Here is a 19,405-nt window from a genome sequence, read left to right on the forward strand (position 1 = left end):
CATGACAATCTCTGGATCTTGAAGGTTGTGATTAATTTGTGATAAAAGTCAGAAAGAGGGAATATATTTTCCTCAAATGGTACCTGTATAAGGTAGTGATGTTTGCACTCAGTCCCTCTTAGTGAATAAATAGGAAATTGCTAGCCAAAATGTGTGATTATTCTGTTTTCCTTTGGGCATTAATAGGATAAAAATATCTTGATATTTGGGGACTCCTGTGTGTTTTAATTAGTTTCGCTTTGTTGGTTACCAGGCAGAATTATCAACTACATGGATGTTGGAAATCAAACAGTTGCCTCAGAATTCCTTCTCTTGGGACTCTCAGAAGATCCAGACCTGCAGCCCCTCCTTTTCTGGCTTTTCCTGTCCATGTACCTGGTCACCATGCTTGGGAACCTTCTCATCATTCTCGCTGTCAGCTCTGACTCCCACCTCCATACCCCCATGTACTTCTTCCTCTCCCACATCTCTTTTTTTCTGATATATTTCTCAATTCCACCGTAGTTCCAAAAATGCTGGTGAACCTCCAGACAGACAGCAAAATCATCACCTACGCAGATTGCATCACCCAGATGTACTTTTCCTCAGTTTTTGGGTGTTTGGACAACTTACTCCTGACTGTGATGGCTTTCAACAGGTTTGTGGCCATCTGCCACCCCCTGCACTACACGATCATCATGAATCCCCACCTGTGTGCTCTGCTGGGTCTAGTCTCTTGGTCTCTCAGTGTCTTAGTCTCCCTCCTGCATGGTGTGATGGTGTTGCATCTCTCATTCTGCACACACAGGGCAATTCGGAACTTCTTCTGTGAATTTGCTGCAGTGCTCAAGTCTGCCTGTTCAGAGGCTCTCAGCAATTACATCATGCTGTATTCTGTGACTGGATTGCTGGGAATTCCTTCACTTACTGGGATCCTTTTCTCTTACACCAAGATTATTTCCTCCATATTGAAGATGTCCTCAGTGGAGGGGAAGTACAAAGCTTTCTCCACCTGTGGGTCTCACCTAACAGTCATTTCCTTATTCTATGGGACAGGGTTAGGAGTATATCTCAGTTCTGCCTTCTCCCCCTCCACCTCGAAGTGGGTAATTGCCTCAGTGATGTACACTGTGTTCATCCCCATGCTGAACCCCTTCATCTATAGTTTGAAGAATAGGGACATGAATAGGGCCCTGAGGAAACTTGTCAGCAGGTCTTTCTTCTCTCTGTGAAGAGTCATGGATGTTGGGACTGGAAATTACTACCATAACCAAAGATCAATGCACTGGCAGTAAGAAATACCAAATCTGAGCTTCTTTGAGTGTATGACTTATGCCTATTTTTCTGAAATATCATCACTTGATTTTCTTCCAAGTTTTCATATCCAAAAGCAACTGCTCCCAAAGATTTAAAGACCTTGATTCTGGGAAAGATTGAGGGCAGGAGGAGAAGGGGATGATAGAGGACAAGATGGTTGGATGGCATCACCAACTCAGTCGGCAATCTCCAGGAGATGTTGAAGAACAGGGAAGCCTGGCATGCTGCAGTCCATGGGGTCACAAAGTTGGACACGACTGAGCAACTGAATAACAACATTTCCTGTGCAGAAATGTTTATCCTTGGTCTCCTTCTCATTATCATTAGACATATCATGATAATCATGAATTTACCCACCAGAATTGCTCAAATGCCAAAGATTAAAAATATCAAGGGCTGTGATTTCCCTGGTAGTCCTGTGGTTCAGACTCCATGCTTCCAATGCAGGGTGCACGGGTCCAATTCTTCACTGAAGAACTAAGATCCCACATTCTATGGGGCCAAAAAAACCCCACAGAAAACCAAAACAAACAACAACAATAAAATAAGACCTTGCAAGGACATGGAGCAATGGGAACTTTCATAGACTACTAGTCAGAGTATAAATGGGTCCAACTACTACTAAATCTAAACATACTCCTACACTACAGTGTACTTCTCCTACACCAGTGTATATACTTAAGAGAAATGCATGGTTACATCCAGAAAACATGCCTAAAAAGGTTTATAGCAGTTTTCATGATAGCACTAACCTGGAAATAATTCAAATGTCAATCTTGGTAGAATGAGTAAATAAACCATGGTATAACACACTAAAGAAAACTCCAGTATGAAAAGAACAAATTGCTGCAATGCACAACCTAGACAAGCCTGAAGGACAGTTTTGAGTGACATGAAAGTGCATATATCACATGCGTGTGTGAATGCTAAGTCACTTCAGTTATGTATAACTCTTTGAGACCCTATGGAGTCCTCCAGGCTCCTCTGTCCATGGAATTCTCCAGGCAAGAATACTGGAGTGGGTTGCCATGCCCTCATCCAGGGGATCTTCCCAACACAGGGATCAAACCTGCCTCTCTTATGTCTCCTGCACTGGCAGGTGGGTTCTTTACTACTAGCGCCACCTGGGAAGCCCAATATATTACATGATCTCACTTTTAGTGAAACCTAAGCTGACAAAGCCAACTGATGAGACAGGAGTCAGAACACTGGATACCTTGTGGCGGGGACCCCAAAAGAGCATCAAGACATATTCTAAGTGATCAAAGTGTTTTTTTCTCAATCTAGATGAGTAGCTACATAAGCATATACATCAGTAACATTTTTCATGCATTTAAGATTTGTGCATGGTATTATGTCATACCTCAATTAAATAAAAGAGGTTGTGCCAATTTTATTATGCATTGACATGGTGTTTACAGAAAACTGCCTCTTCAAATATTAATATATGTCATTCAAAATTAAGTTTTCTAGATGAAGTCTTAATTCAAATAAAGTGTATATAGTTCTTAATGAGGAAAAAATTTATCTCATTTGCCTAAATACCTTTGATTGTATTGATAAGGAACTATCTGAAACCTTTTATTAAATTTCTTCTTGTCCTGCTCCTCACTTATACTCTTCCATACTCTTTGCTAAAGTCTAGACTACATGCTCTCTGTGAGCTATGACCTGTATTTGGCCTACTTTGTTCTGAGTGTGTGTAGCAAGTGTGTAGGACAATGGAGACACTCACATACCCACTAATCTGGGCTACCTTGTGAGAATAAATTTGGACTACAGTCACAGATTTTAATCACAGAATCTTAGAGGTGGAAAAGTCATTTGTGTCATTCACATAACCTCATAAATTTTTTTAATCAAGAGGATGTATTTTCTTGAGCAAGAGTGAATTTCTAGGAATGGATCCATTGATGCCAAGGACTGTTTTGGAAAGGAAAGATGAGTGCCTTATAGAACGTATCTGTATTGAATTGTTTACATAACATGTTATGGAAAAACCTGAACAAACTTTTTGGCCAACTCAATAGTTCTGTCTGGGAAAACATGTGCCACTGATTTTTTTTAAAACACTTTATTTTATATTGGTGTATAGTTGATTAAAAATGCTGTGATAGTTTCAGATGTATGGCAAAGGGATTCAGTTATACATATACATGTATCTATTCTTTCTCAAGTTTTTCCCCACTTATGTCATTATGTAACATTGAGCAGAGTTCCCTGTGCTATATGTATGTCCTTTCTGGTTATCCATTTTAAATAGAGCAATGTGCACATGTCTATCTCAAACTCCCCAACTATCCCTTCTACCCTACTCCCCTTGCTCCCCTCCCCTGCCCCCAGTAACCATAAGTTCATCCTCTAAGTCTGTAAATCTATTTTGTAAATAAGTTCATTTATATAATTTCTTTTTAGATTCTGCATATAAGCATTATCATGTGATTTTTGTCTTTCTCTGTCTGATTTACTTCACTTAATATGACAATCTCTAGGTTTGTCCATATTGTTGCAAAGGATATGATTTCATTCTTTTTAGTGGTTGAGTAACATTCCATTGTATATATGTACCACATCCTCTTTATCCGTTCTTCTGTCAGTGGACATTTAAGTTGCTTCTATATCTTCTGTGCTTCTGTAAACAGTATTGCAAAGAACATTGGGATGCATGTATCTTTTCAAACCATGTTTTTCTCTGGATATGTTCCCAGGAGTGGATTGTTGGATCATAGCTCTAGTTTTAGTTGTTTAAGGAATCTCCATACTGTTCTCCATAGTGGCTGTACCAATTTACATTCCCACCAGCAGTGTAGTAGGATTCCCTTCTTTCTGCACTTCCAGCATTTATTGTTTGTGGATTTTTTGATGATAGCCATTTGGACTGGTGTGAGATGGTATCTCATTATAATTTTGATTTGTGTTGTTCTAATAAGTAGCAATGGGAAACATCTTTTCATGTGCCTCTGTATTATTGATCTCTGCAGCAAGTCTTTACATCCTTGACAGAAACACTGATTTCCCCATTAGTATTTGTTATGGGCTAAATATTTGTGTCCCCCACCACATTTGAGACTTGAAACCCTACCTCTAATATGATGGTATTAGAAAGTGGGGCTCTTGGGAGATGATTAGGATTTGAGGTCACAGGGATGGAGCCCTCATGGTGGGATTCTTACTCCTATGAGAGTCATGGGAGAGCTTGTTTTTCTCTCTGCTCTCTGCCCTGTGAGGGCACGAAGAGAAGTGGACAGTCTACAAACAGAAGAGTCTTCACTAGAACTCAATGATCCTGGAACCTAGATCTCAGACTTCTGGCCTCCAGAATTATGAAAATTACGTTTTCATTCTTTAGAAGCCCCTCAGTTTATGGTATTTTGTTACAGCAGTCCAGACTGTCTAAGACAGCTCTCTTTTCTTCAAGTAAATGGAGGCATTTGTATAACCCATCCATTTTGTGATATTTCCCAAATAAATAACAGTCTCTCTCTATACTCTGATTTGCCACATTTCTTATCTATCAAAATTGTAACAAGTAAGGCTCCCATATCTTTTCTTGATAAGTTGCTTCTAATCCAGGTTTTCACTATAATGGCTTTGTGATATTAAGAATCTGAACCTTCACATCCTACTTGAAAACAATTACTTATTTGTCTTCTGAATAGGTTCAGGGTTCAATTCAAAAGTTTTGAGAAGATAGACCAAGGAAAACATCTATCTCATCCTCATAAAAGAAGGAAGGAAGGCAAGAGGGAAGAAAGGGAGGAAAATACACTGAGTTTATTCTTGGAAAGGCTGAGTTTGATGTGCACACAAAACACCCCACTGGTAATTTCCACTTGGCAATGGAATGTGTTGGTCAGGTGTTCCATCTAAATGAAGGCGGCAGGGGGAAACAAACTCATCTCCCTCCACTGTTGCTTACACAGATGCAGCACTGACTGGAGAATTTCCCTTCTCTTGCCTCTTGTACCAGGACGCAGTGAGTGCACTTCCTCGGATTGTCCCCGTCTTTTGGTGTCCCTCGGAAGGTCCATGACAAGTGGCCAAGGCAACCAGGTTAGAAGATGCTTGCGTTTGGGGAAATATGAAAGGAGCCGTTGTCTTAGTGGGAGAGCTAATGATGGTTGGTAACGGAGCTCCGCAGTGAGGACCCTAGGCTGCCACGCCGGCTGGGCTGGGGGGAGCAGCTGTAGCCAGCCCCGGCCTGGGATGGGCACACTGGGTTCAGAGTGCTGCTTTCTGAGCTTCTGCTTGTTCTGGTAGGTGTTGGTGAGGGTGGGGGCGCTCTGCAGTCTAGCGCCCAACAGGACAGGCTGTGGTGACTGGGCCTGCGGCACGGGAGAACCTGATGAGTTCCTACTCCTGGATTCATGGCCCAAAGGATGCCCGCAGCAGCACTGACCAAATGGCTCAGGAATGGTGCCCACCAGAGAAGGTGAGCAAAGCCTGGAAGAGCCAGTGGAGAGTCTTGTCTTACGTCCGGAACCGCGTCTGCCGGCTCCAGGGAGCAGGATCCCGGCTGGCAGGAGCCCAGAGGGCTGGTGTTAAACCTTCGTACCACTGGATCATGGAGAGCCGTGGAGATTTGTGCCGGAGCCGGCATTGGAAGTGAGGTTCTGCTCTATGTGCTGGTAGTTCCTCACCTGCGTGGGGACAGGCATGGTGGTAGCTGCGCTGTGCGGGGACATGGAGGGCTGGCACTGCCCTCCACACACCAAGAACTCATTAGAAGCATGTCTGCCAGCAGTTCCCATAGGCATATCATACGAGTGGTCTGATGAAACGTTGTGTGGAACCAAAAGAAAGTCATCCGTGTCACAAGAAGAGTTCTTGCTACGAGTACTGGCAGAATCTTTGGACATCTGGACGAGTGGGGAGGATGTTTTCTTCCTGAATACGCTGCATATCTGGAAGGGATGGTGGAGAGGTGAAATGACAGGAGGGAGACCTGCCATAGGAGCCTCCCGAGGCAGAGCTGGCATACATGGGCACTGGGACTGGGAAGGATTTTTTTTTTTTTTTTTTTTTACTGGAACTTGCTCAAGGAAAGGATGACTGAAAAATGCTTCAAAGTCCATTCTATCTTTTTGGTTTCTCTGAAGCAAACCCAAAAGAAGATTAGCCAAATAGGGTGATATTTCTCTGGGAACACTAGGCATTAAGTTCCTGTTTTTTTTCCCCCCATAACTCATCCTTAGGTCTTGAGGACTATTAGCCTGAAAAGGTGGCTTTCCAACGAGGCACTGATATATCACTGTCCCAATGCTCCACAAGTCGGCCTTGGCATCGTAATGTTGAGACAGATAACCTCAGGAGCCATGTACACTGGGGACCTGCACAGCATGGCGGCCATCACGTTACTATGCAGGTAACGAGCAAAACCAAAATCCGCTATTTTGATGCGAATACTACTGACACTGGACTTCCTGCGATTGGGTAGGTCAGCAGGATGTTCTGGGGCTTGAGGTCCCTGTGGATGATGCCCTTGCTGTGCAGGATGCGCATGGCAGCTGGGATCTAATGCAGAAACACTGATGGTGTCCTCGCTGAACGTGCTTTAGCTTGCAAATAATCTGCCAAGTCTCCACCATTGCAATACTCCATCACCAGAAAGAGTTGGGTAATTCCTGAACATCAAAGAGCGCTAGAGTGTTTTCATGCTGAAGTTCCTTTAAGATTTTAATTTCCTTCCCAAGCGGTATTGTGATTTTGACAGGTTCTTTTTATTAATACTTTTAATAGCTACCTCCCAATCAGTTTCCTGGAGGTGCCTCCAGGAAGACCACGGCGAAGGCCTCGCGTCCCACGAGGTTCCGCTTGCTGTACTTGAAGTCGCCCACCACCTCCATGACCGCACCCCGCGGTCGGCGCGGGCGGGCGGCGATCAGCATCGTTGGCCCGCCCGCCCCGGGCGCGCCCGCCGGCCGCCGAGCTGGGGCAGCCGCGGCCCCTGGCCCGGGCGGGCGCTCATGCCGAGAGGCCGGGCCGAAACGGGGAAGGGCCGCGCGGGGCCGAGGTCAGCGCCTGGCCCGGCCCGGGCCCTCCTCGTGCCGGCCGCCGCCGACTCCGTGAGGAAGCGGACTCGGCGCTGCGGAGCAGGAGCGCCGCCGTCTCCATCACTGGGCGCTACCCGGGCAACATGAGCGCCTGGAAGAGGTGCAGACCCAGGCGCCCCCTATCCCCGCCCATCGGCGCCTCTGCCTCTCCGAGGGCGCCGCCCGGTTTACCGGGCACCGCCTTGTGTGGCGCCTCCTGCCGGGCGGAGGACCCACGCGCGCGCGCCGGCTACTCGGCGCCGACTCTACCATCCAGGTTTCTTGCCCCTTCCAATCAAGTGCTTGCACATGAATCCCTGGCTCAGCATCTGCTTCTGTAGGAATGAAAATTAACACGAGAGATAAAGACTGATTTATGAAGACAATACCATGAATGGAATGAGGGACTTTGGATAAAAAAGAAACTAATTATTGGGGACATAGTAAGGACTGCAAAATTATTCTAAAATCCTAATTTGTGGGACTTCCCTGGCAGTCGTGTGGTTAAGAGTCCATGCTTCCACTGCAGCAGACCTGGGTTCAATCCTTGGTCGGGGAACCAGATTCCATATGCCACAACTAAAGATCTTGCATGCTGCAACAAAGATTGAAGTTCCCGTGTGCCACAACTAAGACCCAGCTGAGCCAACTAAATAAATAATAAAAAAATGTAAAACATAAAATCAAATCCTCTTGTTTAGATTTGTTCTAGTCCTGCTCTTCACTGTCGGGAGCCGCCCGGGTCCGCCCGGGCCGTGACAAGGTCACCGGACTAGAGAGGAACCTGCAAGACAGCTCTTTGTCACACAGGGCTGCCCCAGGGGCCCAGTATGTCCCCTCGGGAGCCGCCGTATGGAGAAAGGAATCTGCAAGGCAGCTCTTCCCCTCGAGGTTGTCCCGGGGGCCTGGTATGTCCCTTTCCTCCTTCTGTCTTACTGTTGTTGGGCTTTCTATTAATTTTTTGGAAATATGATATATAGTAATAAGGCCTCCAAGCCTTTTTGGAAATGCTAATGATTGCTCTGGCTCAGGACACGACCATAAACATCAAGTCAGAAAAGAAAAGGACACAGGTATAGTTTGGCTGCTTGCTTAAAAGATTATAATGTTCTAGAATAGAAGAGTAGAGGCATTTAGATTTAGAAGTAGATATACTGCTTTAGTTTACTTGCTCCTTGGTTGAAAGGGTTTTCATTATTGCTATTTCCTTGCTGCTCTTTGTTCATTGTTTCCCTTTCTTTAAACAACATGGGATATTATGGGTATTTTTGTAGAGTTAGGAAGTGGGGTTCATAGGATTTCAGTAGAAGATTTATATTAACCAGCTTCACTGCCATTATCTCACTATTAATAGAGGTGTTCTGCTGCTTTAGAGGTATTTTTGCTTTTTAATAGTTAATCATTGTAAATTGAGATTTTGTGGTTTTGGGTAAAGAAAAACATCAGGGTTTTCACATGGTACTATTCTCAGAAATCTCAAACATGTTACTGTGACCCTTCCCGTGTATTGTTTTATTGTCCAAAGTATTTACACTATACCTGAGATTTGTAGAACATTGTTTTGTTAGAATGAAAATGTTAGGCCATTGAGGCAAGAAGACTATGTACAGGACATTTAAGTAAAAACCCTGCAATTGGAAACATTCTAGATGAATGCATAGGGGAAAAACATGGGAAAGAAAAATATTGACGGAAGCACAAACCAATATCTGATGTAATATATGGTGACTTAAGGAAGAGGTAACGTTCATTCTATAAAAACTGAGCTATCCTAAAAATTAAAAAAAAAAGCTACCTCTTCTGTGCAACCTTCTGTGTGTGTCTGTCTTCTTCCTCGCTGATGCCACTCATCCCTTGGGTATTCCTGGTCCTGCCGGGGGTGGACCTCGGCACTTCACTAATTTATTCTCTTCCCTGCTCTTTGCTAAAGTCTAGACTATATGCTCCCCTGGAGCCAAAACCTGTATTTAGCCAACTTTGGTCTGACTGTGCATAGCAAGTGTATGCAAGAGTGTAGGCACACAAATAAGTGAACAAAATCAAGTCTGAGCTACCTTTTTGAAATAAATTTGGACTAATAGATTTTAATCACAGAATCTTAGAGATGGAAAAGTCCTCTGTGTCATTCACATCACTTCATCAGTTTTTGTGATGAGAGGATGGATTTCCTTGAGCAAGAGGTAATTTCCAGGAGTGGGTCCCTGATGCCAAGGACTATTTTGAGGAAGAAAGATGCATCGCTCCTGTGAATGCTTTATAGAACATATTCTATATTGTAGTTCTCTCTAGAAACACAAATACCATTGATCCTTGTAGCAGCTCAATAATCTCCATAGAACCTCTCATTTCCCCATTAATACTTGTTGTGGAATGAATACTTGTGTCCCCTCAACATTCATATGCTGAAACCTACCTCCCATGTGATGGTATTAGGAGGTGGTTCTTTGGGGAGGTAATGAGGATTTGATGCTGTCAGGGGGATGGGCCCTCATGATGGGGTTCTTAGTCTTGTGAGAGTCATGAGAGAGCTGCTTTTTCTCTCTGCTCTTTGCCCTGTGAGGACACGATGAAAAGTGAACAGTCAGCACCCCGAAAGAGTCTTTACCAGAAATCAGTGATCCTGGAACCTAGATCTCAGACTTCCAGCCTCTAGAACTCTGAGAAATACTTATTTTGAAAATTGTTCCCAAGCCCCTTCCCCGTTTATAGTATTTTATTACAGCAGCCCAAACTGACTTAGCAGTTTCCTTTTTTTCAAGTAAAAGGAAAAATTTGCATAACCCATTTGTTTTATGATACAATGTCCCAAATAAAAAAGAGTCTCTCTATACACTCTGATTTGCCATTTTTCCAATTTGCCAAAATTGTAGTAAGTAAGGCTCTCATATCTTTTCCTCATAAATTGTCTCCAATCCAGGTTTTCCACTATAGTGGTTTTGTGATATTAAGAATTTGAACCTTCATATTCTACTTAAAAAATAATTACTTATTTATCTTCTGAATAGGTTCAGGGTTCAAATTCAAAAGCTTTTATAGGATAGACTATGGAAAATGTCTATCTTGTCCTTCTGAAGGAAGGAAGAAAGGTAAAAGTGAAGAAAGGTATAAAGGAAGAAAGGAAAAAAACACTGAATTTGTTCTTGGAAAGATTGAATTTGATGTGTCCATGAAACACTCCACTATTAATTTCCACTTGGCAACGAAATGTGTTAATCAGGTGTTCTGTCTTAATTAATGACAGCAGTGAAAGTGAAATTGAAAGTCGCTCATGTCAGCCATGTCTGACTCTTTGCCACCCACCTTGGAGTTCTTCAGACCAGAATACTGGAGTGGGTAGCCGTTCCCTTCTCCCAGGGATCTTCTCAACACAGGGGTTTAACGCAGATCTCCTCTATTGCACATGGATTCTTTACCAACTGAGCTATTCGGGAAGCCCAAAGGCAGTAGTGGAGAAATCAGTTCATCTCCCACCATGGCTACTTGCACAGACATGGCACTAGTTGAAAATTTTCCATTCTTTTACCTTTGTACCTCAAGGGAACTGAATTGTTTGGAGAGCAGAAGGCCAATAGAACAGTTCATTTAATGAAGACCTGTGAGAATCCCACCCCTGAGACCCTGCAAACTATAAGCATGTTCTTTTTGCCCCTTAGATATAATTCTCTGAGCCCAGCCAAGTGAAAACTCAACTGAACTTCCCAAGGACAGAACATGGAGAACATAAACCTTCAGTGACAAATACCATAGCATGTCCCTCAGGAAGTGCTGATGGAGTAAGAAGAAAAAAGGGGGAAAAGTGGGTATCAGCCTTTACCTCCAGAAGAGTGAGGCTGGGAAAGTCCCTTATTGATTTATCCTATGACAGTGAAGTCCCTGCACTTTGAAGGTGCTTTAGTTTCTACTGACACCAGTGTTTTTCACGTCTTGCTGTTTCCTTCTCTGTCTTCTTAGACTCTACTAAAGTCTATCTCCAATAAGACTTATTTTCCAGAGAAGCTCTGCTTCTTCTCTGCTCTTTCCTTTGAACTGTAGGCTCCTACTTGATTTCCTGTGACCAAGTATTCATTCATTAACTGCTGACTAGAGATATGCACCAAGTAATGTCTAATATATTTCTCATGTGATGGGATTTATCTATCTATTATATTGCTCAACTGTTTTTGTAGCAGATTCAACTTATTGATAACTTATTGTATTCTTGTCATTGCTTCTCTTTAGTGTCCTCAGTATCATCGACAAATAATATAATTATTTCTGTACTCAGGCTCATTTTCTTTTCTCATCTTACCAATGTCTTTAATCAGCAATCCCCAACCTTTGGCATCAGGGACTGGTTTCATGGAAGAAAATTTTCCCATGGATTGAGGTTGGGGGGAAGGTTTTGGGATGATTCAAGTGCATTACATTTATTGTGCACTTTATTTCTATTATTACATTACAATATATAAAGAAATAATTATACAGTTGTCACTTGGCACTCACTGATGGAGTTTTAATATGAGTCTGTAAACAATTGATCTCTATGCAACCAAGGAGCTTCCCAGTGGCTCTAGCAGTTAAGAATCTGTCTGCCAATGCAAGAGACATAAGAGATATGGGTTCGATCCCTGGGTTGGGAAGATTCCCTGGAGAAGGAAATGGGAACCCACTCCATTACTCTTGTCTGGAGAATCTGATGGACAGAGGAGCCTGGCGGAGTACAATCCGTTGGGTTGCAAAGAGTCGGACACGATTGCAACGACTTAGCATGCACTGTGCAGTCAAACCTCTCTGTTAATGATAGTCTGTATTTGCAGCCACGCCCCAGCACTAGCATCACTGCTTCAGCTCCACCTCAGATCATCAGGCATTTGATTTTCATATGGAGCGCACAACCTAGGTCCCTCACATGCACAGTTCATAGTAGGGTTCATTCTCCTGTGAGAATCCAGTGCCATCACTGACCTGACAGGGGGTGTAGGTAGCTCAGGTGGTAATGTTGGTGATGGGGAGTGGCTGTAAATACAAGTGAAGCTTTGCTTGCTCACCTGCTGTTCACCTCTTGCTGAGCAGCCCAGACTTTGCAGATCCCTATCTCTGATCATTCAGGATAATATGGAGAGATAGACATTGAAGTAGATGGCCTGTTCATGAATTTAATAGAAATATTTTAGCTTTCTAATGTAGAATATCCTTCTGGCTGAAGTTGTAAAATACCTATTCTTGGTTAGGTTAAGAAACTGTCCTTGTTATCCCCACTTAGTGAGAGGCTCTAACTATAGTAATGGCTCTTACATTTCTCAAATGCATTTTCTCTTGTGATAATGGCTATGATTTCTCTTTATCGATGTATTTTTGTAATGAATTGTGTTAAACATCATAGTATAGCCAGCTTCCCATCCCTTGAATAGTTATTATTCATGATATGTTATTATCTTAAAAGTTATATGAATGTACTTTGTTTCATTTAACTATTTTGTGTCTACATTCAGGCATATGATAAACTTGGTGGGTTCATTTTGTGTTACAGTTGATGCTTATGGTCTCAGTTTTTTATTATATATCTATCATTTGCATGTGTTGAGCACCTTCTATGTGCCAGGCACTATGTAAGCCCCTGGAAGGACAATGATAAGCAAAAACAGTCACAACCTCTGACCCACAAGTAAACATAAAATTACCAACATGAGATGCTTGTCAAGAATAGTACAGGGTGCTGGACTTGTGGGCTTCACTCTCTGTCCTTCTGGCTTCACTCTGCTCTCCATCTCACTGACCTCTCACATCCCTTCCATTACCAAGTTCACCAGTCCCAGAGCAACCATGAAATCTGTTCTCTCAGCCCCAAATGCTTGCCCTTTCCTTATTTCCTCTGATTAACAATTCCCATCCTTCCTCTCACAGCTCAACATTTGTGTTTCAGAGAGAAAACTTTTCTACTTTCCTTCTCAGGGCAAATTGGTTCTCAAAAAGAGAATTTTTGTCTTTTTAATTAACTAGCATTCTCTAGACATTAATAACACACTTTTTCTATCATAATGGATGCAAACATTTTTTTCAAACCTTAAATTTGCCTTTCAGTTTTTATAAATTTGATTTATAGAATCTTTGAATATTTAAATTCCAATCTACCAATCATACTTTTCTTGCAATTAAGTCCACTGAATTTTTAAAAAGTTTTTATTGTGAATTTTCATAATATTGCTTCTGTTTTGTGTTTTTGTTTTTTGGCTGTGAGGCATGTGGAATCTTAACTCCCCAACCAGAGATCAAACATATACTCTGTCTACTGAAAGGCAAAGTCTGAATCAATAGACTGCCTGGGATGTCCCAATTTCACTGATTTTTATATGACACATTTCCAGCTGTGAGCATGAACACATACACTCGTGCTCTCTCACACAATTTGCATTTGATTTTAATGGTTTTGTGATCTTGTTTCTCTCTCTTATCTATGTAGTTCATAAGATTTTTCCCTTTCTTGCAAGAATCCACCTGGCAGGGGGTCTCTGAAAGTGGGAGCCCTAGGAATCATCATTAATTAGAAGCGCTGCATGGCAGTCAAAAGAGGTAACAGACTTTTTGTGTTTATAATAATCTGGATTTTATCTTTGATGGCTGCCCTTTCTATGGGGCATAATGCTCAATGGTAGCCATGCAAGATACATGTGAAGAACAAAAGGTCACATTTACGAAATGTCCACTGCATGTCATGAGAACCACACTAGAAAAAGCACATGCATCGTCTCATTTTATTCACTCATCAGTCTTACAATGTAGGGGATATTTACTACTCCACTGTAGAGGTATGTATGTGCAGTTCAGAGAGATTAAGTAACTTTGTCAAGGTCAAAAAGAAAGTAAGTTGGTGGGCCAAAATTCTATTCTGGGCAATCTGACTCAGATCCCATTTTATAAATCACAGCTCAACACTATACTTAGGGCTTCCCTGGTGGCTCAGATGGTAAGCAATCAGCTGGCAATGCAGGAGACCCAGGTTTGATCCCTCAGTCAGAAAGATCCCCTGGAGGAAGAAATGGCAACCCACTCCAGTATTCTTGCCTGGAGAATCCCATGGACAGAGGAGCCTGGTGGGCTGCAGTCCATGGGGTCGCAAAATAGTCACACACGACTGAGCCATTAACACTTTTCACACTGTACTTTGAGTTATGATTCATAAATAGTTGCCATAAAAACATTAATATTGATAATGATAATAATAATAGCTATCATTTATTGATATTCTGCTGTGCAAAATTGCATTTTCAAGCATCACTAAGAAGAGAAGTAACCACATTTTTAGAAAGAGTAGAAATAAGACACATTAGAATTAACTGAGACATCAATAGGACGTATCATGGGACAGAATTAAAATTGTTTGAACTGACAACTCATATCTTACTATTATAGAGCTGTGAGAATGAAGGAAATACAGATATTATTTTTTAAAAAGACCTTAAGTATCTTCAATCAATAGCCCAATTATTTCAGAAAGGTCTTACCAAAGAGGAAATTTATTTATATTCATAGATTCAACATGGGAATTAAAACACATGACTAGGACATAAAAAGAAACAGAGATATCTGCTGAATTAAAGAAAGTCTGAATAATTACAGATCATTAAAATAGAAATGGGCTGCCAATTCAATGAATGAAGCACTGACATAGGAAGGACTAATAGAGGGTGAAACCTGCCCATGAAAAGGTGGAATCAGAAAGTGAAGACGTAAGAAGCCTATACATAATAAAGTCAGGAGAGGGTGTGAAGAAAAGGGATTCCTACACTGTTGGTGGGACAGTAAGTTAGTGCAACCACTAAACAGTATGGAGTTTCCATAAAAAACTAAAAATAGAGCTACCAAATGATCCAACAATGCCCCTTCTTGGCATATATCCAGAAAAGATGAAAATTCTCATTCAAAAAGACACATGCACCCAAATGTTCATAGCAGCTCTATTTATAATAACCAAGACTTGGAAACAATCCAAGTGCTTATCAACAGACAATTGGCTTAAGAAGATGAAAAAATGTGATACACACACACCCACAGACACAAAATGGAATATTATATGGCCATAAAAGAGAGTGAAATGTTGCCATGTGCAGTAACATGGATGGCCCTAGACATTATCAAACAAAGTGAGATAAGTCAGAGAAAGACAAGTATTATATGATGTCACTTATGTTTGGAACCAAAAAAAATAATACAAATGCATCTATATACAAATCAGAAACAGATTCACAGACATGGAAAACAAATTTACAGTTACCTAAGGGGGAAGGGAGTGGCGGGAGAGTAAATTAAGAGTATGGGATTAACAGATAGAAACTACTAAACATAAATAAATAAGAAGGATTTACTGTATAGCAGAGTGAACTATATTATAATCTTATAATAAATCATAATAGAAAATAATCTGAAAAAGTATATGTAACTGAATCACTTCAGCTGTACGGATGAAACTAGCAGAATATTGTAAATCAAATATGCTGTGCTATGCTTAGTCATTCAGTCACGTTCGACTCTGTTTGATCCCATTGACTACAGCCTGTTAGGCTCCTCTGTCCATGGGGATTGCATTCCAGGTGAATCCTTTACTGACTGAGACACCAGGGAAGCCCAAGAGTACTGGAGTGGGGGCTATCCCTTATCAGGGGATCTTCCTGACCCAGGAATCAAAACAGGGTCTCCTGCATTGTAGGCAGATACCTTGCTGTCTGAGCTACCAGGGAAGCCCCTCAAATCAACCAAACTTCAATCTAGAAAAAAGTGATGACTAGCTGAGGTGCCAGTTGACTATTCATTGAAAAATCTTGCTTTTGCCTCCTTCCCCAGCAGACACACCAGCTACATGGGAGCAGGAAACCAGACAGGAGTATCACAGTTCCTCCTCCTGGGCTTCTCAGATGATCCAGAACTGCAGCCCCTTCTCTGTGGAGTGTTCCTGTCCATGTTCCTGGTTGCCATGCTGGGGAACCTGCTCATCATCCTGGCCATCAGCACTGACTCCCACCTCCACACCCCCATGTACTTCTTCCTCTCCCACCTGTCCTTCGTTGACATCTGCTTTGTCTCCACCACTGTCCCGAGGATGCTAGTGAATATTCAGACACAGAGAAAAGACATCTCCTACATAGGCTGCTTCACTCAGGTGTATTTCTTTATGGTTTTTGCTGGAATGGACAATTTCCTCCTGACCGTGATGGCCTATGACCGGTTTGTGGCCATCTGCCAACCCCTGCACTACATGGTCATCATGAACCCCCACTTCTGTGGTCTCCTGGTTCTCACGTGTTGGCTTATCATTTTATTCAGCTCCCTGTTTCATGTGCTACTGATGATGCGGCTGACTTTCTGTATTGGAACTGAAATTCCACATTTCTTCTGTGAATTGACTCAGACTCTCAAGGCAGCCTGCTCGGACACCCTCATCAATAACATCTGCTTGTATGTGGCAACTGTTCTGCTGTGTATATTTCCGCTGACTGGGATCCTTTATTCTTACTCTCAGATTGTCTCTACATTGATCAAGATGGCCTCCACTGAGGGCAAGTACAAAGCGTTTTCCACTTGCGTGTCTCACCTCACTGTGGTCTCCTTGTTCTATGGGACAAGCCTGGGGGTTTACCTCACTTCTGCTGTGACCCACTCTTCCCAGAGAAGCTCCATTGCCTCAGTGATGTACACTGTAGTCACTCCGATGCTGAACCCCTTCATCTACAGCCTGAGGAACAAGGATGTGAAAGGGGCCCTGGCCAGGCTCCTGAGCCTATGCGCCCCCTGTCTGTGATGAGTCACTGACCTCAGAACTAAGTGAACATTGTGAACCCTGAAGACAAATGTTGTAGATTTAAATCTCTTAACTTCTCTTCTCCCTCAAAAGACATGTTCATTTCTTCTATAAGTAAAGCACCTGTGACTTCACTTTTGTTGGATTATTTTTTAAGACTTTTTTTGGATGGAGACCATTTTTTAAAGTCTTTATTGAATTTGTTACAACATTGCTTATGCTTTTATGTTTTGGTTTTTCTGTCTGTGAGGGATGTGGGATCATGTAGCTCCCTGACCAGGTAACAAGAGGCACCCCCTGGCCTGGAAGGGGAAGTCTTACCACTGGGCTGCCAAAGAAGTCCCCACTTCTGTTTTTGTATTAGTTTCTCCACAGCATTGTCAGTAAATTTTTTGGGACATTTTCATTATATGCTGTCCATAAAATTTCATGGTTTTGCATGCTTTCTTGTAGCCATTCTAACGATTTCTAACTTCAGATTTAGAGCACTTTATCAAGTGCTGACCTGGTAGTCCCCAAATTAGCCTCTCAAATTTGGTGTTCTTCACATTCATTTGGTTGTGGGCTTGTTATCTGCAAAAGAAATGGGATATAAATCATACAATAGACATAACAAAGAGTTTCTCATATCAGGATTGTGCTTGTTTCTTCACATGTGTGACTTTATATCTTCTTGAAAACACTTCTTTGAGATATTTTCTCTTATTCACCCCACTTTTCAAAAGAAGTGGCTTCCCTGGTGGTTCAGACAGTAAAGAATCTGCCTGCATTGGCAGGAGACATGGGTTCAATCCCTGGGTCAGGAAGATCCCTTGGAGAAGGAAATGGCAACCTACTCCAGTATTCTTACCTGGGGAATCCCTTGGACAGAGGAGCCTGGCAGGCTACAGTCCATATGGTTGCAAAGAGTGAGAGGTGACTTAGGATGAAGCAACAACAACAACAATTTTTTGATTACAGGAAATAGGTTGCATTCAGCCTCCAAGATCTCTGAATTCCAAGGGCAGGTTCAAACAGTTGTTAATTAGGAAAGGGAGGGGATGCAGAGACAAAGGAGGAACAGTCAAGAAACAATAGTGCAATTCTCAAATCATCCAACATGTACATTACCATTGTAAAATAGGGGCTTCCCTGGTGGCTCATCTGGTAGAGAATCTGCCTGCAGTGTGGGAGACCTGGGTTTGGTCCCTGGGTTGGGAAGATCCCCTGAAGGAGGACAGGGCAACCCCAGAGGATCCTAGTGGGCTACAGTGCATGGGGTCATAAAGAGTCAGACACAGCTGAGTGTCTAAACAGAGCACCCCACATGTAAAATAGATGACCAGTGTGAGTTTGATGCATGAAGCAAGGCACCCAAAGACAGTGGCCTGAGACAACCTAGAGGGACATGGTGGGGAGGAAGGTGGGAGGGGGGTTCAGGATGGGGGGGACACATGTGTACCTGTGTCCGATTCATGTTGATGTTTGGCAAAAAAACCATCACAATATTGCAAAGTAACTATCACCCAATTAAAATAAATGAATAAATTTTTAAAATAACTGAAAAACAAAAGACTCAATAGTACAGCCTTGGTGCAGGGATATAGGTGAAGATGGTAAGTGACTTAGGCCAGTGGTATCTGGGGAAACAGTGCCCCAGGCAGAGGTTAAGGTTACTACAAAGACCCTGAGGTAGGAGACTGCATGGGGGTGGGGATGGGGGTTAGCTGGAGCAGAGTGAGTGAGGGGGAGCAGTAGAACAGGAGGACAGGTATCGAGGATGATCCTCTGAACCTTTCTCTGCCACTAAATGACTCACACTTTCATTTACTCTGAATGAGATGGGGAGTCATTGCAGGGATTTGAGCAGACATGCAACATGATCTGATAAGATTTTAAAGATCATTCTGGCTGCTGGGTTGAGCATGGATTGTAGGGTAGCCTGTTTGGACTTACCTGTAGGCAAGCCTGGTGAGATATAGGTACTAGGCCCAAGGGGAGGATACCAGTGTAAGAACTGGGAAGTAGTCAATGTATTGTATTTTGAAGGCAGAACTAAAAGGATCTGCTTCCAGGCAGGATACATGTGTGAGAGAAAGAGAAAAGACAAGAATGACTACAGGACTGAGGGCCTAACCAACTGAAAAAAATAGAATTGAATTCATTGAGATGGGTTTCCGAGGTAGTGCAGTGATAAAGAATCCACCTGCAATGCAGGAGACAAGGGTTTGATTCCTGGATCAGGAAGATCCCTTGGAGAAGGAAGTGGCAACCCACTTCAGTATTCTTGCCTGGTAAATCCCATCAACAGGGGAGCTGGGCTGAG

At 42.6% G+C, this 19,405-nt stretch overlaps 1 protein-coding gene and 2 pseudogenes across 1 annotated transcript; 2 read left to right on the forward strand and 1 right to left on the reverse strand.

The window, feature by feature from the left end:
* The first annotated feature begins 270 nt into the window (after window positions 1-270).
* Window positions 271-1,211, forward strand: LOC110134250 (olfactory receptor 7C1-like; annotated as a pseudogene).
* Window positions 1,212-3,650: 2,439 nt separating this feature from the next.
* Window positions 3,651-7,142, reverse strand: LOC110134232 (serine/threonine-protein kinase ULK2 pseudogene; annotated as a pseudogene).
* Window positions 7,143-16,161: 9,019 nt separating this feature from the next.
* Window positions 16,162-17,299, forward strand: LOC139032170 (olfactory receptor 7D4-like). The gene has a single exon (XM_070458536.1). It carries the CDS (start codon window positions 16,162-16,164, stop codon window positions 17,098-17,100), a length of 939 nt encoding a protein of 312 aa, XP_070314637.1. The 3' UTR covers window positions 17,101-17,299.
* Window positions 17,300-19,405: the final 2,106 nt, after the last annotated feature.

The sequence above is a fragment of the Odocoileus virginianus genome, chromosome 3 (assembly GCF_023699985.2).
Source record: "Odocoileus virginianus isolate 20LAN1187 ecotype Illinois chromosome 3, Ovbor_1.2, whole genome shotgun sequence".
Taxonomy (NCBI): domain Eukaryota; kingdom Metazoa; phylum Chordata; class Mammalia; order Artiodactyla; family Cervidae; genus Odocoileus; species Odocoileus virginianus.

What these genes read in the sequence shown, in the direction of transcription:
- LOC139032170 (XM_070458536.1), top strand. Translation starts at nt 16,162, where the DNA reads ATGGGAGCAGGAAACCAGACAGGAGTATCACAGTTCCTCCTCCTGGGC.